This window comes from Peromyscus maniculatus, chromosome 1, assembly GCF_049852395.1.
Source record: "Peromyscus maniculatus bairdii isolate BWxNUB_F1_BW_parent chromosome 1, HU_Pman_BW_mat_3.1, whole genome shotgun sequence".
Classification (NCBI taxonomy): domain Eukaryota; kingdom Metazoa; phylum Chordata; class Mammalia; order Rodentia; family Cricetidae; genus Peromyscus; species Peromyscus maniculatus.
In genome coordinates, this window is record NC_134852.1 from 122,909,922 (window position 1) to 122,932,963 (window position 23,042).

Sequence of the window (23,042 nt, forward strand, 5' to 3'; positions counted from 1 at the left end):
GGTATAACATCCTGGAAGTAAAGGGGTGTAGCACTCTGCAGTGCTTAATCTCAGGAGGAAACGCCAGGTTCAGGTTCACCGGCTCCCTGGCTGCTGCATAGAGGGCCATGTAATCCCCAGTTTCTGCGGCCTGAGTCTGCAAGTCACTTTCTTGTCTTGACTCCACACCCATCCCCTGTTGCTGCCATTAAAGGCTGCCCAGGTCCCCCTGAGGGTGCCCAGATGGACAGTCCAAGCTAGAGCGTGACAGGAAGCAAATGCAGGTGATTTGTCCTCATTCTGATTCAGCCTAGACATTAGTATCCTTCAACATGAGTTATTTGTCTCAGTTTCTTTAAATTCCTAAGTGGATTATAATTTTTCCCTTGGTATCATTTGACAGCAGTCATTTTTCAAGGTTTACTAAGTTCTTCAAATACTTGGAATTTTTGGGAGAAGTTTAGGAGAAGATCGCCATCTTCAGGTTACATGATGCAGTGCAACTCTCAGGCCTTTCCCTGGGCACACAGAGGTTTATTTGTAGAACTTTACCTCCTCCCTCCGTCCCTCCCTCCCTCCCTCCCTCCCTCCCTCCCTCCCTCCCTCCCTCCCTCCCTCCCTCCCTCCCTCCTCCCTCTTCCCCAAAATGAAATGGCCACATCAGAAATCTCTAAATAAGGTAGAATATTATCAGTCCCATTGGGAAAGGGGAAAAGGTTGGGGTGGAAGAGAAAGCAGTGAAGCCCCAATAATCATCGGAGACTCTGTTCCTCTTTGTCATGGATCGGGTACATCCCCAGCCACTCCGTCTCATTTTAGAAGACAGACCTCGAGTGCTTCCTCAAAGGGAGCCTCTGTTGCCGGAGTCTCCCAGCCTGAGGAAGTTCAGGTGACAACTCTCGCCTCACTCCAGGAGTGACGGTAGCTGTGACAGAGGGACTCACCCTATGATTCCGGAACTTCCCACCCTCCGGCTCTGTTTTAAATCACTTTCCATGTTGTTGCTCTCTGAGGGAACACACCACTTCAGATGGTCTCAGCCCAAGCAGAGAAATGTCACAGTTATGGAGGAAATGGTATTTGTGACAGATTCTCTGTGCTCACTTGATAATGTAGTTTCTTTCCATGCGTTCTCTCACTTAATCCTCTGGCGGTCATGTAGGGCAGGAACTGCCTTCAATGGAGGCGACTTGGGTAGAGGGGCAGAAAGCCACAGCTCAGAAGGTTCTAGGTTTAGAGATTCCATCTCTAAAGAGGATGGAATCTCAGCTGGCTCCAGGGTCCAGGTCTCCTCATCCCTCTGTGCTGTCCATTAGCAGCAAAGAGCAAATGGGGCTAGAGACCTGGAAGACAGAAGCCTTGCTTCAGGGAGGAGGAAGGTCCTTGTTACCACTTCCACGTCTCGGTCCGTGCCCCCTAAGGATTTCTGCTCATTCAGGCTCATTCACAGCAGTGAAGACAGACTGTGATCACAGTGGTAGAAAGAGGAGCTGAACAGTTCCTCAAGTCTCAAGTGGACTTGCCTTGTCTGGGGGTCCCACGTGCACACAGTCACCCTGACTCCTGGGCCATGGAGGAGCTTTACAGTCTGACCCATGGGTCTTCGAACCCCAGGGAGCCTGTAGTCAATAGCGAATAAACATCCTAAAGGTCATATTTTTGCTTCCTTTCAAAGTTTTTTTCCTTCCTCACCCCGCCCCCCCATGCCCCATGGTAGTTTTTCATGGACTGTTTATTTAAGCTAAGGCTAATTAAACCACATGGTCTATAAGGAAAACAGTCTCATGTGCCACTGGGTGTCTCCTCACCTCCTTGTCCCTCTTATTAGTGATAGCTCTGCACAGCTCTTACAACCGCTTCTTCATATTCTTTTAGATGTAATTTATTATCACTTGTGTGTGTGTGTGTGTGTGTGTGTGTGTGTGTGTGTGTGTGTCTATGCATGTGCACACACGAGTGTACATTCCACTGGTGATGGAGCTCAGGTCTTCACACTTTTTTTTTTTTTTTTTTTTTTGGTTTTTTCGAGACAGGGTTTCTCTGCGTAGTTTTGCGCCTTTCCTGGAGCTCACTTGGTAGCCCAGGCTGGCCTCGAACTCACAGCGATCCGCCTGCCTCTGCCTCCCGAGTGCTGGGATTAAAGGCGTGCGCCACCACCGCCCGGCAAGGTCTTCACACTTTTAAAGGGCCCTTTTTCATGATTTTTAGAAAACACTCATTGACTTCTTACTATGGGAGAGTAGGATTCAGCTCTCTATTTAGCACATGCTAAGTATAAAACACCTGCTTCCATTCTGCTTTCAATGCCTTAGTGTAGGCTATCAGAATTTCTAGTTTAATTCCTCCTTCACTTACATTACAAATCAGTTTTATTTTTCATACAGCAGTGTGACCTGTTTGCTCTATCTTCTTTCTTAGAGACTTGTCCCCAAGAGTATGTAATTGCCTCTGTTCGTCATCTGTCCGGTTTTTTATATCTACACAAACATATCTTTCTGGGGGTTTTAGGTGCACACAAACACCCCATTTCTAGTACAACTCTAGAACTTTCTCTGGCGGTTCCAATAGAGAAATCTCCCATTTTCCTTGCTACCACCTCTCCAGGACCCCACAGCCCACATCCTACTGGACCCAGTTATTGGCCAGACCCTCGCCTTTCCAAGAACTTCAAATTCTGTGCCATCTCTTCAGTCCCCGTAGTCATTGTATGAAAATAACTGGTTTAGCTGTGATGTGCAGGAGAGGTGGCGGTGACAGTCTTCCATGTCCTCATGTTCTCAGGATCAGGCTAAGGGTGCTCGCTTAGGTGGGGAACATGGTTCTGATCACAGAACCATGATCTTGTAAGCTGCCTCCACACAGTCTCTGCGCAGTCTTCAAAGAAGAGCACCTTGCACTGTGATTACGGGTTTAGTGTTCCTACTCAATGCCTGGTGGACGGTAGGTGGTAGGCGTGTTGGTCATTCCACTAAAATCCACGGAGAAAATACAGAGTGGGTGCCTTGTCTGTTGTTGCCTTTGATATTTGGGTGACTACTTATAGCTATAAAGTGCCTCGGAAACTTTATTTTTTTAATGTTTTCTTATAATTTTTTAAGTTTATGGTTTCTGTGTGGCATGTGCCACAGCCTGGGTGTAGTAGCCAGAGGACAGCTTTGTGGAGTTCTCACCTTCCACCTTCGCATTCCTCCTCCTCTCCTTCCAGTGCCTTAGCTCAGGCGTACATGAGAGTGTCTCCACCCACCCAGCTCCCCCCCAACCCCCCCCCCCCTCGGTCCCATCTTTTGATGTTTACACGTTACTGTTTTCAACTCCCAACAGGCTGGGTTTTGAAGAATTATAGTCCTGGGTCTTGTTACAGGTCATTTCTTGGCAGCTGCCTTCCTTTGGAAAGTTTTTCCTGCTCTGTTTGTTTGGTTGTTGGGTTGTGGGGTGTTTTTGTTTTTGATGTGTGTGCCACCTTTTGGGGGGAAAACATCATGCCTTGGGTTTCTTGGGGAAGGAGGCAGCTAGTAGGGAAGCGTCCATCCCTACCCCATTCTCTTAGGAAGGAATTACAGCCTCACCTAGTCTCTTTGGTGTTTTGATTTCGTTTATACTTAGGCACAAGCACATCGGATTGGTTTGTTCGTTTTGTCCTTTGGGTTTGCAGCCAGGACTCCTGAGCCGCCCAGGTTGAGTTGAAGGGGAAGCGAGGTCTGTTTGTTTCACGCTGTGGTCTCCAGGACACCTCCTTCAGTCCTTTGTATTCTTAGAAACAGAGTCACTCCTTGGCAGCAGCAAATCCTGCAGACACCGCTGGCCAGGGTTTGGTGTCAAGTCCCCAGCCTTGGAGAGACAGCGCCAGCTTCTCTGTCCCTTTCAGCCTTTTGGGCACAGAGGTCACATCCTCTAAATAGAAACCTTTGAAGACTCGGTCTACTGCACTTGTGACTTGATCTAGAATTCTAATTGAATTTCACGGACTTGGGAAACGCTGTTCAGCTTCTCTCCTCGATTCAGCTCTCAGGAACAGCTGAGTGCACATCTGCGGGGGCATAGATGGTTCCTCGGGAAGAGAATAGTGATGTCCGTGAGACCCAAAGCCTGGCTCTCATGTGCCCAAGCTTTGGTCTTGACTCCAGGCCTTTTCCCAAATGTGTGACTTCAGACAACAATGTGTAACTCTGAGCTCCTCTTTCCTCCTCTGTAAGGAGAATGTAAAGTCCACTACAGCAAGGATGACCTGAAGTCATACATATGAAAAGCCCTGGGACACAAGACCTGGTGTCCCTTCCTTCCACACAGGCAAGAGGTTCAGTTCCCCCTGAGCTCTGAGGGTTGGGCTCCATCATTTAAACCTGCTACACAACCTTTTTTTGCTTGCTCCTAGCTTTTGAGTGATGGTTATTTTTTTTTCCTACCCCAGGATGGAGTGAATATTCATAACCCCGACCATTAATTGTCTTAGCGGCTAGTTTATTGACTGCTCTGTGTCTGGCAGGCTTTATGCCAAGCACCATCTGCCCATAATAGTTCCCTCTCATCCTGGAACTCTTCTCATACGGGCCCTGTGCTGCCAGAGTGCACAGCAAGTTCAGAGGGTTCCTTCTCTGTGCTCAGTCAGTACCACGGGTTCTCAACTTGTATGAACCCATCTTGGGGAGATGAAAACAAACGTCTCCTGACCCCAGGCTAGGCATCAATGACAAAACAAATTAAGGATTCCATTCAAGTCCACCTTGAGAACCAGTGAGTCCACTGGGTTCCCTTAGAGACCATGAGCGAAGGGTTGCTTGCAGTGGTGTGGTTGACCCCCTCTTAAAAAACAAAACAAAACAAAAACCACACTATCAAAAAAGCTTCCCTCAGTATCAGTGGCAACTGCCCTGTAGCTGCATAAATGAGGTTCCCTTTCATTTAACTGTCCACATTCTGTCTACTTTGGGGGTCCTGAGACCTCAAGGACAGCTCAGACAAAATTATATACAGCTGGGAAAGAGTAGGAAAGAGTGACTAGATCTCAGGTAAGGTCTCATGACCCCCCCCCCCCCCTCCCATGAGGAATCTTCAACAAGCTGGATCTGGAAGGTGTTGGGGCAATCCCAGCTGTTCTCATGAAGATGGTAATGGCTCTTAGGCTCAAAGGACAGACTTCCACAGCCTAGCTATCCCTTCTTGGTCCCTATGAATATGATCAAGTTCTCCCTTCTGTTCACCTTCCTGACCTCTTGGCAAGGAGCGGTCTGAGCTCCAACATTTGTGTGGGCCCATTTCAATGTCAAGAGCAGAAGGACTTCAAGTTTCAGAGCCTGTTAACTTTGTTTGCACTTTGCCCTAGCCTATGGGCCACCAGTGAGTCAGAAGAGCTGGGAGCTCAGGCAGGACATCTGCCTTCGATCCGCTGCGTCCCCAGGGCCCTGCTGCCCTCCGCTCTTTTCCATGACTCACTGCCTACGGGAGGCAGCAGAACTGGGACCACTCAGACTTTCACTGTGCCTCACATCTTTCTGTGGCCTTTGTTTTTCTTGTCATTGAGAAGATGGCCTTGGGACTAGAGAGATGGCTCAGTGGGTAAGTGCCCCTGCTACTTCTGCAGAGGATGAGTGTGGTTCCCAGCATCTACATGGCAGCGTACGAACATCTGTAGTAACTTCATCTCTGTGGGATCTGTATCCTCTTCTGGCCTTTGTGGACCACAGGCATGCAGGTGGTACATATACATACACACAAGCAAACACCCATGCTCAGGAAAATAAATAAAAATGAGAAGACAGCCTGATAGCCTTTGCATAGATGTACCCTGGCTTTGCAGGCCTTTGAGCATAGGCTCACTCTCCTCTTCCACAGAGGCCTGCAGGCTCTCAGTCTGAGCTCAAAGCTGCCAGGTATCTGGTCCCTATGCTGAGTGTATGTAAGGGTCCTGTTTTCATCTCACCTGGAATCTACTAGTCTTGGAAGGCTTGGTAAAATTAGTACTCAGATGTTGCCGAGAGAGGATTTGGCCTTCCTAAAGAAGATATCCACCTAGTCATAGTCTGATGTATGGGATACTGGCATCAGATGAGATGTCCATCCTTCTGCTTCTCAATGTCATGGCCAGAGGTCTTCAGTTGGATAGCAATCAGAATAGCAGCTGGCATTCCTTTGGGGTTTATTTTCTAGAGTTTATAGCTAGTCAGCCCAGTTGATAAAACTGAATAATACATAACCCCAAACCATTTCTTTGTGGAAATATTTTTAATATATAAGTATTCACCGAATCTCAGGAGTGCCATTTAAAATGACAGCAGCTAGCATTTGAGTGCTTGCTTTTCATTGGCTCTAGATCTATGACAAACTTCCAAGGATGGTGTCCTTTAAACCTCTGATAACACTGTGAGATTCCTTCCATCATCCTTTGGACACTCAGGAGGCAAGGCCACTGCCACAGATGGCATACACTGGGTATAGGGTTTTGTCCTTGAACTGGCTGAATCTGGGCGCCACATTTTTTTTTTTTTAACCAATGGGCAAATGTTGTATGATACTTTGTGTTCTGACAAATAAAGCTTGCCTGGAGATCAGAGGGTGGAGCTAAGCCACTAGTTAACCATAGAGGTCAGGCAGTGGTGGCCCACACCTTTAATCCCCACACTTGGGAGGAACAAGCAGGAAGGTCAGGAGTTCAAGGCCACCCTGGGCTACAGGAGATTGAACCAGTCTAAAAGAGAAACAGGGCTGAGTCACACCTTTAAGGGAGGTGGAGACAGGATCTCACCTTCCCTGCCCCCATTTGGTCTGAGGATTCGTAGAGGTAAGAAGTTTCTAGTGGTTGCTGCTCTGCTTCTCTGATCTTTCAGCTTTCACCCTCAATATCTGTCTCTGGGTTTTTATTGATTAAGACTAATTAGGATTTTGCTTCAGGCAAAGCTGTAAGAACGTTTGCTAAGCCTTCTACAATTTGAATATTAACTATAATAGTCTAACTCAGGGTTATAGTTGGTAAGCTGTTGGTTTAAACTGATTTAATGGGGGGGTCCGCTATGTAAAGAACTGGGGTGCAGTGTCCCTTGTGATTCCTTGAGCTTTCCTAGAGCCCCTGCTCTCTTGGACATTCCATATGAATAAGTAGAAAATGCAGGCCTAACGTGTCTGGTACCAAGTTTCTAGATAGTAGCTTCATACTCATCTACACATTGGATCTCATCAAGGAACTTTAAAAATGACCCATGCCTGGCCTCAATTCTCAGAGATTCCAGTTTAGTAAGAATGGAGTCCGGGCATTAGTGATGTTTAAATAATTGTTGGGGGTCAGGACACTCCTTTGTATTCCATGTACAAAGTTGTAAGCCAGGTGTGGTGGCAATATGTTTTATCCTCGTACTTAGGAGGCAGAGGTAGGTGGATGTATGGTGTGTTCAACCAGGTCTACATATCAAATTGCAGGCTAGTCTGAGCTGCATAGTGAGACCCTGTCTCTGAAATGACAAACAAACCACATAAGGTCTTGTAACACATCAGGGGAAGAAAGAGTGTCCTTTATCAGTAGATGACCTAATACAATGTGAGCTTTTTGTTTCTTTGTTCCCAATTGACCTATGCCTTTTTTTTTCTTACTGTCCCTGTTTGGTCACAGCCCTAACTTTGCACTCAACTGTGCTGACCAGCCCTTCACACAGAAGTTTTATATGCGTTCCTGTGTTGGCTGGTGACCCAGAGGCTCAGTACTCTCAATTCTGCCAGAAGGAAGGGAGTACCTACTTGGAAAGCTGGGGCAAGTGCATTGTGGGTGATCCTGTTAGCAGCTGGAGTCATCTAAGGTTTATATTGTGGATAAGGAGCTGCAAAGGGTGTTGACGTCACTGTCGGGTGAGCCAGTGGAACTGGATAATAGAATTGTCTCTTGGTTTGGTAGTTGGCATTATCACGGTATCTTAGTGTACCTGAGGAGCTTTCTTAGGCATTTCGGAAACTATGTGACCTTGCCCATCAGTGACAATGGTTGTTTTCCTCTACTCTCTAATGTATCTTTTCAGAGGTGGGAGTTCAAGATTCCCACTCACTCTCCAGCTCATGTAAGTGAGTCCCTGTTCCACAAAAGCATTTGTAATGGGAATGTCTCTATTGGTGGATTTTGTTTTGTTTTAGTTTTTTGAGACAGGCTTTCTCTGTGTAGCTTTGCGCCTTTCCTGGAACTCACTCTGTAGACCAGGCTGGCCTTGAACTCACAGAGATCTGCCTGCCTCTGCCTCCCAAGTGCTGGGATTAAAGGCATGCGCCACCACCGCCCGGCTGCCTCCGTTGTTCTAAGAAAGCATTTGTAATGGGAATGTCTCCATTGTTCTCTTGCAGTACAACAAACACCTCTTCGTGCACATTGGACATGCCAACCATTCTTACAGTGACCCATTGCTTGAATCTGTGGACATTCGTCAGATATATGACAAATTTCCTGAAAAGAAAGGTGGCTTGAAGGAACTGTTTGGAAAAGGCCCTCAAAATGCCTTCTTCCTCGTAAAGTTCTGGGTGAGTAGACAATGGCTGTGGTTTTGCTGGTTCCTGTGAGTGAGGTGCAGTACAGCCCTCTGAGTTCCACACTGACTGGGTAGGTGGACCCCAGGGCTTATTCGTGGGGTGACTCATAGGTGGCTAGAGTCACAATGCAAAACTTGAGACACTCTTCCCTTTCTGCTGCATTTCACCCCAGTAAGCCAAGTGACCTGTGACTTTCACTGGAGCATGGCACCTGGAGTCAGGATGAGTTGTGTGCCTCAAGGTTTTCTAAATAACAGAGAGGCTACACAGTGGCTTCGCCAGTAATGGCTTCATTCCTGGGCTGGGGAAATGGCTCAGGCGATAAAATGTTAGCCATACCAACACAGGGATCTGAGTATGATCTCCCATACCCATGTCAAAAAGCCAGGTGTGGTAGCAGGCACCTGTCACCCCAGTGCTGAGGAGGCAGGATAGGAGGGTCCCTGGACTTCACTGGACAGCCAGAGTAGCCTGCTCAGGCCAGTGCGAGCCTTTGTCTCAAAGAACTAAGGAGACAGCTCCTGAGGGACGACACCTGAGGGTGTGCTCTGGCTTGTACACACCAGAAAAGAAAGAACTCCATTCCTGCTTTCCCAGGCCGGGGGCCACTTGAATTATCCTTGGTGACGGGGCTTGCCGATGTGCCTTCACCACCTCTGAATGATGCTCGATGTCCCTTTCCCTCTAGTGGTCAAGTGTGGGCCAGCGGCCTGCTGATAGGGCTGTATGGGCGTAGGTGTGATGTGTGGGTACCGAGTGGGGAGCACAGAGACAAGCCACTATGTCCAGTCTACGAGAAGAGACTTCAAGTGTTTGGGTCCCTCAGTGTGTCATTCAGGGCCCCGATGACCTGCTTCCAAGGGGCTTTTCTCCTGGTTTTTGCAGGCCCCTTGGGCCTCCCTGCCCTTTCGTGGACTACACATCGTCACGCTCATCTAGATACCATTGTCTTGTCCTCTGCTGTCACCAAGCCAGCTACTTCCTCTCTAGAGCAGAGCATTGATTCCCCGCCCCCCCCATACACACACACACACACACACACACACACACACACACACACACACACACTCACTCATTCCTGTTTCATTTTGTGGTTAATCAGTCCCCATGCTGGGTCATAATTATCGGGACGTGTATTCAGCTCCCCTCTGGACTCTGACGGCCCCCAGGGGACCTTATTCACCGAGTGGCTTCCATTTATTGAGTGCCTGCTGCGCGCTAGGAGTGGGCTAAGTGCTTTACATGGATTTCATGCTCTAAGTGGAATTTGTCTCATATCCAACTAAGAAGGCAGGCCTGGGGATGACAAAGGACAAGCGGCCTCAGGCTGGGGACCTGGTGCTTGAAATCAGATCTGTCAATTTCAGTCTACCTCCCTGTGTCCAGGCGGCTTAACCCATGGGCCATAGGGTTTGTCATCCTAAGACTCTCTATAATTGTGACACCAAGCATGTGTCCTAGAGGAAGAAGCCTAGCCAATGTGGGAACAAATGGGTGGATTAGAGGAAAATGTATGTTTGAAATTCCTTGGGGGATTTGCACATTAAATTTACCCAACTTTTCCATCCTTCCTTGGTGACTAGGTTACCCTGATTATGCCATCAGTGTTGAAACGTGGGTGGATGTAGCCAGCGTTCACATTTAGGGCAGCCTAAGAAAGCTGCACAGGCCACTTTGCTGAGCTGGTGGCTGCTCAGGGATGGGTTAGAAGGTGACCACCTGCTGGGTTCCTCAGGATCCTGCATGCCTGTTTGCTTTCATTCAGCAAGTTCTCCTGTATCACAGCCTGCTTTTGAACTTGTTATGTAGCCAAGAATGATCCTGAACTTCTGATCCTTCTGTTTTTCCCTCCAAGTCTTGGGATTGCAGGTATGTGTTACCACACCTGCTTATTTGGTGCTAGAGATACCTACCACCCAGGGCTCCATGCATGCTAGGCTGTGCCTACACCCTACGACCTGTGCTCTCCTGCCTGCCCTGCCTCGGTATCTTTTACTGGATTGATGAGATCACAACTGTACTTGTTAGAATTCTGAAGTGTGACTTGCCCTGATCTGTACCCTGCTGGTGGTGCTCACACAGCTGATGTAGCAGCATTGTGCCCAAGGAGGTGACATGGTAGGACCCAAAGCTAAGGCTGTGCTCCTGAGACGCACCATCGTTTGGAAAGTAAGACAAGTCAAGGGTACAAGTCCTGTGTGCGTCTGATTACACCTAGGACCTAGAGCACATGTTGGCAATGAACACACTGAGCCCATATGGACATGGAAAACTACAGACATTATTGCCAAAGATAAAATTAAAGATTGTAAAGGGAAACAAGAATTTTGGGAAATTTCTCCCTATTTCAGTGAACTTGCCAGGTGCCCAGTACCTAAAGGGGTTTCTGCTCTTCACAGTAACTGAAAGAACTCTGCTGGGAGACTGACCGATTTAATGCTGGAGGAGGCAACCTTGGTTGGTGTGAATTTGGACTGCTCACACCCCAGAGCTAACCCTTGAGAAACTCTGGCCGAGGAGCTAGCTCAGTAAAGGGTTTGGCATACAAGCATAAGGACCTGAGTTTGATGTCCAATGCCTATATAAAAGGCCACGTGTGGTGACATGCACTGTAACCCCAGTATCAGGGAGGTAGAGACCGATGGATTCCTGGGGCGGACCAAACAATTAGCCCAGTCTACTTAGGGAGTTCTCAGCCAGTGAGAAACCTTGACCCCACATATGAGGTGAGGCCGGCTGGATGGCTCAGTGGGTAAAAGTGCATGCTGCCAAGCTTGATGAGCATGGTAGAAGGGAGAGAACCAACTCTCACAAGTTGTCTCCTGGCCTTCCCATGTGTGCTGTCCTCCCGGAATAAACAAACAAACAAACAAACAAATGTAATTCAAATAAGAAGACAAGGTAGGTGGCTCTTAAGGGACAACATCAGAGGTTGTCCATTGGTCTTCTTGACACAGTAGACACACACACACACACACACACACACACACACGCACGCACACACGCACACACACACACACACACACACACACACACACACACACACACACACACGCACACACGCACACACGCAAGGAAAGCATGGCTTTTGTTGAAGAAAAATTGGTGTAATCACCTGAGTAACCTATTACAAATGTCAAGCACTGATGTTCCCACCTACTATTTATTTGTTTGTTTGTTTGTTTGTTTGTTTGTTGAGGCAGAGTCTCTGTAACTCAGGCTGGCCTCAAACTCAGAGATCAGACTGCCTCTGCCCCCAAGTGCTGGGATTAAAGATGTGTGCCAGCACCCTGGGTCTCCTTTTTACTACTATAAAAAAATATAGGCATGCTTAGCCAGGCCTGGTGGTGACCTGGAACAGATCTCTAAATTTGAGTTCAGTCTAGTCTACAGAGAGAGTTCCATGTCAGCCAGGGTTTCCCAGGGGGAAAAACAACCCTTTTTCGAAAAGCAAACAAAAAATTACACACACACACACACACACACACACACACACACACACACACACACACACTCTTATATGTATGCTCTGCATGCATGCTTAAATTTTAAAAGGTATATATTAGCATATAATTTATTTTTTGAGGCTACTATAAGGTAAGGTAAAAATTGTCTATAGTACAGAAGATAGATATGAACTATGAAAAACAAAAGCTGTGTTTTAAGCCTAAGTACGGTCTTTGAGTCAAGTTTGATAGTCCTCTTGTCAGAGACAGGAAGTGGGGTCTATACAAGTTAATAGGAAAGGATAAGATAATTAGAAGAAACCACTTTCACTACTTTCAAATTAAACAGCAGTGGATTTTAATGATGATAAGATTTCTTATAATTAACATTTTGTTTGAATATAAATTTATGTAGAAGGTGCTTGGACAGATTTTATTTTTATTTTATTTTTTTTTGGCTTTGCTTCCAAAATTGCTCCTTTTACCCAGTGGATGAGTTGCTTTCCCTGAGGGGACCCTTGGGTCATGACTCTCCTGATAATGTCTCCTGATAAGGAGGCTTAGATAGCAGATGTGTGGCTGGTGGTGTACACACTTAGAATGTTACTCTGTGAGCCCAGATACTTACCTGTTCTATTCAGATGTACAGGATTAAAACTGAGCACTTCCGTGAATATGATAGAAAACGTGACTCATTCAGCTCCACTGCTGGGAGTCCTTAACCTTTCCGAGGAAATTCACTCGAACTGTTAGAGCAGAGGCGAAAAGGCAGTTTCAATCAGGCTGCCGTTTGGAGTCTCACTGGCTTCTGTAATGACTTGGTGAAGACGGGTTGCGCTCTTAGCATCTCTGTCCTCGGGTATCAGCAGGTGCGTGCCGTTCATGATGCTTCAGAAGGTTTAACGCTCCCTTTGAAACAGCCTTTATATTAGCGATTCATTTAGCAGATTCTTTTCTTAGTATGAATTCAGTAAATTACAACAGAGACCCCTGTGCCTAGCCACTCTCCCTTTTGCCTTTTTCTCAAATCAGGAGGACTCTTAATTTGCTCATTTGATTGCTGTTGAGATTCCATTTTCAGAGTGTCTGACCTGGGTTCAGTAAGGCAAGACAACCCGAGGTGTTTCCTATGGAAAAATAACTGTGCTGCCATTTCACAGACCTACAACCAAAGCAAATGACAGAACCCAGAACACCAGTGTGGGCACCTCAGGCCATGGAAGTTTAAGCTCTCGTTGCCCAAGTGGACTGAGCTGGGCAGAATTAAAGCCAAGTAATGATTCCAGAGGAAGTGAACCAAAATAAGGAATGTAGATGAATCTAGTATCTTTGAGGGGATCTCAGATTTCTACTTTCAATCCTAATAGTGCTCAAGAGTGTCAAATAGTCATGTAAAGAAAGCTATGTTTTCACCTTACAGCCCCAATCTACTCATAACAGGGTTTGATGTGATGAAACCTTATTTTTAAACTTAATTGGAGTAATGAGAAAGTAATATAACATTGTAGCTGGGGCCTGGAGAGATGCCTCATCTTCTAAGAGAGCCTGCTGCTCTTACAGAGGACGAGGGTTCATATCATCAGTTGGCTCACAACCCTCTATAGCTCTAGGGATCTGACACCCTCTTCTAGCCTCTGGGGATACTTGCACACACACATGTACACACATACACACAAAATAAATTGAATCTGCATACATGTGCATATATACACATGAATCTTCCTTTTATGTTTTTGAGAGGGAAACCTTACCTGGCTGGCTAGCCTGGAAGTCATTATGTATACCAGGCTGCCCCTGAACTCAGAAATCCCCCTGACCTCTGCCTCCTAAGTGTTGGGATCAAAGGCCAACCCCAAAATACAACAATTCTTTTAAAAACTTGTTGTACAAATATTGTCTTGTTGCCAGGAATAAATTTTTTCAATGTACATTTAATACTTGTTTTCTTTCCAAATCATAATCATAATTATAAGTGGTTATATCTTAGAAACTAAGAGATATATTACCCTATATTCTTAATAATGATTTTCTCTGTAATGTTCTTGGAGTTACATGCACTATAAATAACAGTATGTTAATGCTCACTTGATTTACATGTTTACCCTTTTTTTTTTGTTTGTTTGTTTGTTTGGTTTGGTTTTGGTTTTTGAGACAGACTCTTTTCCACAGAAGCTGGAGCTACAGGTGATTGTGAGGCACCCAATGTGGGTACTGGGATCTGAGCTCAGGTCCTCTGGAAAAGCAGTATACGCCTTGGTTGTCCTGGAACTCACTATGTAGATCAGGCTGGCCTTGAACTCAAAAAGATCTACTTTCCTTTGTCTTCTAAGTGCTGGGATTAAAGGTGTGTGTGTACCACCATGCCTGAGTAAGCACTGTTTTAAGGAATTAAAACCATACAGATGTGAGAGAATTTTCTGAACCAGGAAAAGGGTGCGCAAGTTATCTCGCATGGGGGCATCCTGTAGAATCCACAGAATGTCTTCATTTGGGAATTGCCTTGACCACACTGGGAGAATGCCTCTGCCAGTTGGCTGGCCAGTCCTCAGCAGTTTCTCTCCTGGGTCATTGGGCTTAGTGTTTGCTAACAGAACCCAGGACAGGGTGCAGCCATTCCTGTGTGTCTCTGTTTAAACTTTGTTGCTGTCCTGGAGCTGGCATTGAACAACAGGGCATCAGGGTTGTGGTAGGAACCAACACACAGGGGCACTGCCCTTCCCACACTGGTTTTGGTTGTTGTTTGTAGCATTGTGTTAGCTAAGCAGACACTACCACTGAGCTGCACCCCCAGCCTGGGGACTAGATGCTTAAAACTGATGAGCTAAGACCCTTAGCCACAGAGGAACCCTCTAATTTGTTGTGCATCGACAGAGATCCAGTGTTAACTCTCTCTCCCTCACATTTCAAAGTAGGGTATAGAGAGGGCTTGGACGTTAAGAGTTAAGCCTATACTGCTTTTCCAGAGGACCTGAGTTCAAATCCCAGTACCCACATTGGGTGCCTCACAACAACCTGTAGCTCCAGCTACTGTTGGTCAAACATCCCGGGCTCCCCAGGACACCTGGGCTCATGTACACAGACACACAAACACATAATCAAAAAGTAATAAAGTTAAAATCTTAGGAAAGTAATACAAGTTAGTTACAAATGGTTCAAGCAGATAAAGGAATACAGTTCAAAATGTGAGACAGCCTCTTGGGCCAGTTTCCTGTCAGCCAAGTCTGTGAGCATTGTACATGGCTACAGTGTTTTTACTACAGAAAAGATTACTTACATGTATCCTCAGTCCACAGTTCCACCCCTTGCCCTCACCCTACCCCAGGGGTTTATAACAGTTTTCTTTTCTTTTCTTTTTTTTCTTGAGACAGGGTTTCTCTGTGTAGCTTTGGAGCAGCTTTGGAGCCTGTCCTGGAACACACTCTATAGACCAGACTGGCCTCAAACTCACAGAGATCCGCCTGCCTCTGCCTCCCGAGTGCTGGGATTAAAGTCGTGCACCACCACCGCCTGGCTAGCATTTTCTTACATCAGTCAGAATTTGAGGATAAGTCTTTATTAATTTTTGTTCTTTTTAGTAAAGAGGACTGGTTAGCATGAGTAGAATTACTGGGTGAGTAACTAACCAGTGCAGGCTTCCCACTTAAATTTAAATTCCAGTGCAAGTGTCTCTGAGATCATTGGACCATTCCAGTACCCAAATTCTATGTGATGTTTATCTGCCATGCAGATATTACTGGGTGGCCTATAACTTCTTTACATATAATTGTTATTTCACTGTGTGTAATTGGTTGCCTGGTAGTTGTTCTTTATTTAAGAAAGACATTTCATGTGTGGGACCTCCAGTCCAGGAAACAGTCCCATTTCCCGGGAAAGCAGCAGCATTCACACACCTGAAGAACTGAGATCAGGTTGCCTCCACTGGGCACTCTGGACCCATTGTGTGACTCAGTTGGAAGGAAGGCACTGGCCTGTGGAGAGACTTCATGGGGCTGAGACCCCAACTCCGCCCCAGTCTGCAGTCTCCAGTGGTCTTTACCTGGAGTGGGGTGATATTAATTGCATTTTTGTAAATGAATGCCGGTATGGGTGGGAAATTTGCAATGCAAACACAAGGCCTTTTCAAACTAGGCTTATTGTAATTAGAGCAAGCTTTTAAGATTCTTTGAAGTACTAAATGTTTATGAAATTCAAATAGGGGTGTGCAATCTGCACAATAAAGGGGCCCTGGTGGTGTTTTTAAAAATCGTCTATTTTGTGGATGTAAATATATGCCATAATTAGTGGGAAGTAACTTGAAGAGCTGGGCTGGCTGAGTTTATTCCCGTTATTCTTATTTAAAACAGCTGTGGCCAGAGAGCTGCCTCGGTTTCAGTTGTGTTGGGCAGGGCACAATGGCTCCAGTGAATGGATGCACTCAGGGGCCACTGCCCTGCCTGCAGCGCCTTCCTCGTCCCCATAGGCAGCCCGTCTAACTGGAGAGGTGTCCAGCTTCACCCCAACCTCTCCTGCCCAGACCCTGAAGCATGTGGGGCTGGCTTCCGGGGTCTGGGCCAGAGTACAGATGCATGCAAATGAAGCAGGCTGGGAGGACTCTGGGGCTGCCAGCTTTCTCCAGACCCACCTTTCACCCACCCAGATAGGCTCAGTCTCTTAGGGCCCTTTTGCCCTGTGCAGAGCAATTGTCCTTTGGCGCCTGTGGGAGCAGCTGGGAAGCCCACAAGGCGTGCCCTGCCTGGCCCAGCCTCACCATGTGGCAGGCCTGGACAGCCGCCCACAGCAGGGCCCAGCTCCTGGTGCCGTCTGCCAAGCAGCCAGATGCTGCCATTGGGAAAAAATTGCTTCACAATTTGAGATCTTGGTCCTTTGATCATGCCTCAGAGAGGATGCAGAGGAGCGATTCAAAGTGGTGGTTTGAAAACAGCCCATCCATCAGTGCCTATTACACTGGCTCTTTCGGGGACCGACCTAGATGGTTGTCACTTTTGCAAGCTCATAACTCCTCCCCAGCCCTTCTGCACATTAAAGAATGATGGGAGATAAGTAGAAAGGGGGTGTCTACAGCCTGCCCCTGCCCCCTTATGTCCCTACCTTAGGGGTTCTCTCCTGCCATGGTCCAGCAAGCTTCGCCTCCTCAAGCTCCGGCACAGCCAAGTGTCCTTACAATGTGGACTGCCAGTTCCCAGCCAGCATTGGCAGCATGGGCCTTTACCTCCTGCTCCTTTACCCCTGTGGCCACAGGTTTTGCAGGGACAGTTGCTCTGCTCTTGGCCTAGCCTGTCTTCGTGCCACCCTCTTCAGGATCTGGATCCCACACATCTGGGCCAGACTTCATGTTTTCAAAGATGAAGTCTAGTCCAGGTGCATTTTTAATGTTTACCCAAAGTGGGCACCAAAAATAAATAAAGGCCATGAAAACAAACAGTGAGCCATAGCCTTGAATAAATAGGCTATTGAGCAAAAAGACAGTGAGTAGAAACCATGCCTTTAAGGGTCTCCTTAGCAGAGGCTGGCCTTGAACTCCTGATCCACCTGCCTCTCCATCACATGTGTAGATTACAGGCATGTGCCAGCTCTCCTGGTTTCAGCCCTCTTCAGCATGAAGCCGGTCCCCATGCATGCTGGTGGAGCCCCCTCCCACCTGAGTCACACCCCTAGCCCCAGGAACACTTCCTGGTGCTATAGTTTGGTTTCTTCCTTTGGCTTACCTGTGAAATCTGCTCCTTCCCCATCCCTGCTTTCCAGAACTTGTCTGCAGATAGATCTTGGGGTCTTTAATCCACTCAAAGTGTGTTGGTCACTGTAGTACTTCTCAAATGTACTGCTTTTTCAAATGTAGTTGGACTTTATTTTGTGGGGACCTCCAGCCTCCAAATAACGACAGGGAGACTTCATATTAAATTATGAAAGCTTGGCCTTTAGTTTTAGACTTGTTCCCAACTAGCTCTTTTTTTTTTCCCCCTCCTTTTTGGTTTTTCGAGACAGGGTTTCTCTGTGTAGCTTTGGCGCCTTTCCTGGAACACTCTGGGTAGACCAGGCTGGCCTCAAACTCACAGAGATCTGCCTGCCTCTGCCTCCCGCGTGCTGGGATTAAAGGTGTGTGCCACTACTGCCCGGCCCCAGTTAGCTCTTATAACTTAAATGAATCTGGTTTTATTAACCTATGATCTGCCATGTGGCTTTTTTACCTCTCCATCATTCTCTGGGTCCAACTTGGTCTGAGTCTAGCTGTCATCTCTGCCTCTCTTCTTCCCAGAGTCCTCTCTCCCCAGAAGTCCTGCCTATTCTCTCCTGCCCAGCTATTGGCCATTTAGCTCTTAATTAAACCAATCAGAAGGCACCTTAGGCAGAGACACATCTTTACAGTGTAAACAAATATTTCACAGCAAGTAACTTCTTTTTTGTTGGTTACCAGAGGGCATTCCAGAATATTTCTGCTTGTGCCTTTGTGGAGAATTGGTGGGTTTATACCTGTCTGAGCACTTTGTTTTTCTGGGAAAAGCCAGCTTGCCATTCACACCCATGTGGATTGAAGCTAAGCCTGGTATCTTGATGGCCATCATCATGTTTGTTGATTGTACTTAGTAAGGTCTCTGTAGATGGGACGTCAGACTCTGTCCTGGTGCACAGTTCAGTCGTGGAGTTGACAGGAGTGAGGGCTGGCGCCGCTTGCTAACTGTCGCTGCTACAGCACCTTGCGCCTCACAGGTGCGTTGGTGTGCACCGCGTTACAGAAGCTGTCCATGCCCTCTCCCCTAGTTAAAGATGAGAAATGGGAGGCCCTGCTGCCCATGCCATTGTTCAGGTGATGGAGAAGAGGCATGACTGGTGAGGCAGCATCCAGAATAGCTGGACTGGACAGGCAGGGATCTAACAGCATGGGGCGGCTTCATGAAAATGGATTGGTAATTTGAGTCGTAGGATGGAGCCCACCGGAGAGACTGGGAGAGTGTCAGACTTGTCTTCTGACCCCTGGAGGTCTGGGTGGATGCTACTGGAAGCAGTGATGCCAGGGAAGTCAGGGTCCCCTCTCGGAGTTCCTAGTCTCATTAACAAGAGGATTTAAGAACGGACTCAACTGGAGCGGAAGGGCAGTTCTTTTTCGCATTGAAAAGAAAATTCCCAGAGCAGACCAACTGCAAATCTCAGCACTGCTTGGAGGAGAGAAGGGGATGGGAGGCACGCCATTTGAGTTAACTGCTGTGGTGGTCAGCCCGCCCCATGGCTGAGAGGCGACCATATGGTGGGAGGGGAGCCTCAGACGGAGCATCAGGAGGCCCAGGTTTCACGAGGAAGCATGCTTAAAACACAGGGAGAAAGAGGAAAAGGAAAGATGAGGCTTTTCTGAGTAATCAGGAAAGTGGACAGGTTCCTGGAGCCCTATAGTTGTGGCCCCAGTACACTGTGGCCCTGGGGCAGGAATTCTGGGAGAGAAGTATATTATCTCATTAAAGCCAAATTATTAATCCTTTAGTATGGCTTGGGGTGAACCTGCCTTCCTAAGAGTGGGACCATCTTCATGAAGGGCAGTCAGTTCATTAGCCAGGTCCTTGACCCTGCCTAACTGGACTCTTCCGTCTCCACCCAGGCCAGAGATTCATCTCTGGAAGAGATGCTTTTCTCTTAATGGACCCTTACTGCTGGCTTATCAGTGTCTGTGCTTAGGCAGAGTTGTGATGCCCCAGGGAGTGCCATGTCTGTGTCTGTGACTATGCCACACTGCCCAGCAAGGCATGGGGAGGAGGTCAGTGGGGCTGAGGTTCAGGTGGGAGGGCAGCTTACATTTCTGACCGAGCCCAGTGTAATCATGGGGGAAGAGTGATGGAGAAGACACACCCGGAGAGATAGGAAGGAATGGAAGGAAGCAGGAGCAACCCACGAGGGATTCGGGAGGCCTTAGACGCTGGAGCAGGCTAAGAAACAGATTTCCCCAGAGTCTCCAATGAGAGACAGCCTTGCTAATCCATAACTTGGTTTTAGCCTGGTGAGACCCAGTAGGATTTCTGGCCACCTGAAGTGCATGATCACTTACTGTTTTAAGCCTCTAAATCTGAGGCAGTTTGTTGCAGCAGCAGTAGGAAGCTCATTGGACAGAAACGGACCTATGTGACCATTGACTGCTTCCGGCAATGCTACTGAAGAAATTCATGGAAACACTTAGACATGGGTTAGCCCAGGCCAGGGGGCTGTGAGAGGGGGTCCTGCATGGAGGAGAAAGAGTTGAACTCTGCAGTCCATTCATCCTTAGGGCAGCTGAGTGGGTCTCTCAGAAGGGCTGCCTCCTTGGGCTGCCCATCCCTCCCCTTTTCAGAACCCACTTCAGAGTCCACCTCTTTCCGCTAGCTCAGGGTACAGGATGTATTTCAAGTTTGGTATGCAGCAAGAGTGTGGGTTCTCCTTCACTGTTTCTTGTATTTTTCTGTTTATGTGCTCGCAGAAAACACCCTGTGGTTATATTAAAAACTGGCAGGAAGAGTTTGAACCCCCAAGAGTAGCATAATTTTTCTCCCTTATTTTTTTGTTGTCAGAATTCTGTGAGTTAGGTGTCTGTTTTTCAAAGACTTGTTTATTTGATATATATGGATGTTTTGTCTGCCTGTACATCTATCTATCTGTACATCAGAAGAGGTCATCTGATCCCATGCGACTACAGTTATAGATGGTTGTGAGCCACCATGTGGGTGCTGGAAATTGCACTCAGGACTTCTGAAAGGGCAGTCAGTGCTCTTAACCACTGAGCCATCACTCCAGCCCAAGTTAGATGTTTTTACACCTGAGTCTTTGGTTGTGGGCAAGTCAGCAGGGTGGGTAGTGGGTTTCTGTGAGACCGGACTAATTACAGCTGTCTCCTTTGTTGCTGTGACATGTGCATTCTTTCTTATGTTTTCCTTGCTTTTGAGGAGTTCGTTGACCAAGTTTCTTTCAATGATTTATTTTTTTATTTTACGTGCATTGGTGTTTTGCCTGCATGTGTGTCTGTGTAAGGGTGTCAGGTCCCCTGGAACTAGAACTGCTGATAGGTGTGAGCTACCATGTTGGTGCTGGGACTTGAACCCAGGTCCTCTGAGAGACCAGCCAGTACCCTTAACCACTAAGCCATCCCTCCAGTCCCCCTAAATTTCTTTCAAGAATAGTTCTAATGCCATCAGCTGACGGGTAATTCTCTTTCACATCAGTGCCTTCTCCTAGACTATCTCTAAAGAACATCTGTGATATAGTTGATGACTGCATTATTATTTTTCACGTGTAGGGATAGCTTTTGTAAAGCAGTTGTGACATTGTCAAATGGGTTATTTGCCATTCTCTGGGGAAATCTTTTAAAATCCAAACTCTAGCCAGGCAGTGGTGGCGCACTCCTTTAATCCCAGCACTCGGGAGGCAGAGCCAGGCAGATCTCTGTGAGTTCAAGGCCAGCCTTGTCTACAGAGCGAGATCCAGGAAAGGCACAAAGCTACATAGAGAAACCCTGTCTCGAAAAACAAACAAACAAACAAAAAATCCAAACTCCGAAATTTGCATCTTCAATTTGAAGTTCACTCAGATTTTTTTTTTTTTTTTTTTGGTTTTTCAAAACAAAAGTTTCTCTGTGTAGCCCTGGCTGTCCTGTGTCCTGGAACTTTCTCTGTAGACCAGGCTACCCTCAAACTCACAGAGATCTGCCTGCGTCTACCTCTTGAGTGCTGGGATTAAAAGCACGCACCACCTTTGCCTGACTTGTTCTCTCAGAATGTAAGGGAAAGAAGAAACAAGGTAGGTGCAGAACCGTCTACTAAAGTAACAGGGGTGAATGAGCAGTGAGGAATCACTTGGCTGAATGTCACAGATAAAATGCCGGAAGAGCAAGCAAAGCACTGGGTGAGCATCTTGTGAGGCTGCTCTTAAGTTTGTTTGGTTTGAGACAGCATCACATACATCTCAGACTGGCCTCAAATGTAACTGAACATGACACTGAACATCTGATTCTTCTGTCTCCACCTCCTGAGTGCCCAATTTTTGAGGTATATGCTTGGTGAGAGCACTCTACTAACTGAACTTCAGCCCCAGCACCTTGAAGTTTTCTTTTCTTAATCTTTTTATCGTCTGTCTGTCTGTCTCTGTCCATCCGTCCATCCATCCATCCATCCATCGATCCATCTATCCATCCATCCATCCATTTGTCTGGGTGTTTTGCTGCATCCAGTCATGTTGTGGAATCTGTCTGCGTACTGCATGAATACCTGGTACTGAAGGAGGTCAGAAGAGGGCATCAGATCCCTTGGAACTGGAATTACAGACAGTTGTAAACCACGATGTCAGTGCTGAGAATCAAACCCAGCTCCTCGGGAAAAGCAGCCAGAGCTTTTAACCTTTAAAGGCTGAGCCATCCCTCCAGACCTTTAAGAACTTTCTTTTTTTGATATTGAGTCTCATGTAGCTCTGGCTGGCTTTGAATTGACCAAGTCTCATGTAGACCAAGCTAGCCTCAAACTTGCTGCAATCCTCCTGCCTCAGCCCCCAGAATGATGAAATTGCTGGACTGTGCCACCATACCTGACCAATAACTTAAGGGTAAGTATAATGATAGATCATTTACTCCAAATGGAAGCTCGTCAGCAGTATCTGGATAGTCCTAAGATACAGCAGTGACCCAGGACAAAGTAGAAATGAACATGATCTGGTGCAGGCTTAAGCTAAGAGGGTTGCTTGTCTGTGGGGAATTGACAGACAATGGCAGGAACCATTCATTTAAAAAAGTCTTTTCGTTATTACCATGTGCGGCGCATAGTTCTAAGTAATTTTACTGGTGAAATACAAATTGTTTGCTTAAATAATTAAGGAAATGATAAATTGGAGGTTTCTTTTACATACTTAACACATGCATGCTTTAAAATAGCACTCATAGCCTGAGTTATTAGCCTTTAGTAATACACACAGATGCATTATAGGTCCTTTGCTGCAGTTTGTAACAGCTGTCTGAGCCTGCTGCAGCTGCAGCTTCAGCTTGAGCAAGCAGTGCCCCACAGACAGCCTTAACTGTTTCCTTTAATGGATTTGTAAGTGAGTGACGGTCACATAGTGATGGGGAGAATGAAGAGGCAGACTCGGCCATTACCATTCTCTCTTTAGAGTTTGAAATTTTAAATA

At 46.8% G+C, this 23,042-nt stretch overlaps 1 protein-coding gene across 9 annotated transcripts in view; it reads left to right on the plus strand.

Annotated features, from left to right (window-relative positions):
- Tead1 (TEA domain transcription factor 1) overlaps positions 1-23,042 on the plus strand; it is a 237,042-nt gene that overhangs the window by 196,666 nt on the left and 17,334 nt on the right. For all 9 annotated transcript variants that reach the window (XM_076550475.1, XM_076550459.1, XM_006978606.4 and 6 more), the window contains one exon: positions 8,293-8,466. In XM_076550475.1, coding sequence (XP_076406590.1) covers positions 8,293-8,466 — 174 coding nt within the window. The remainder of the gene's footprint in view (positions 1-8,292; positions 8,467-23,042) is intronic.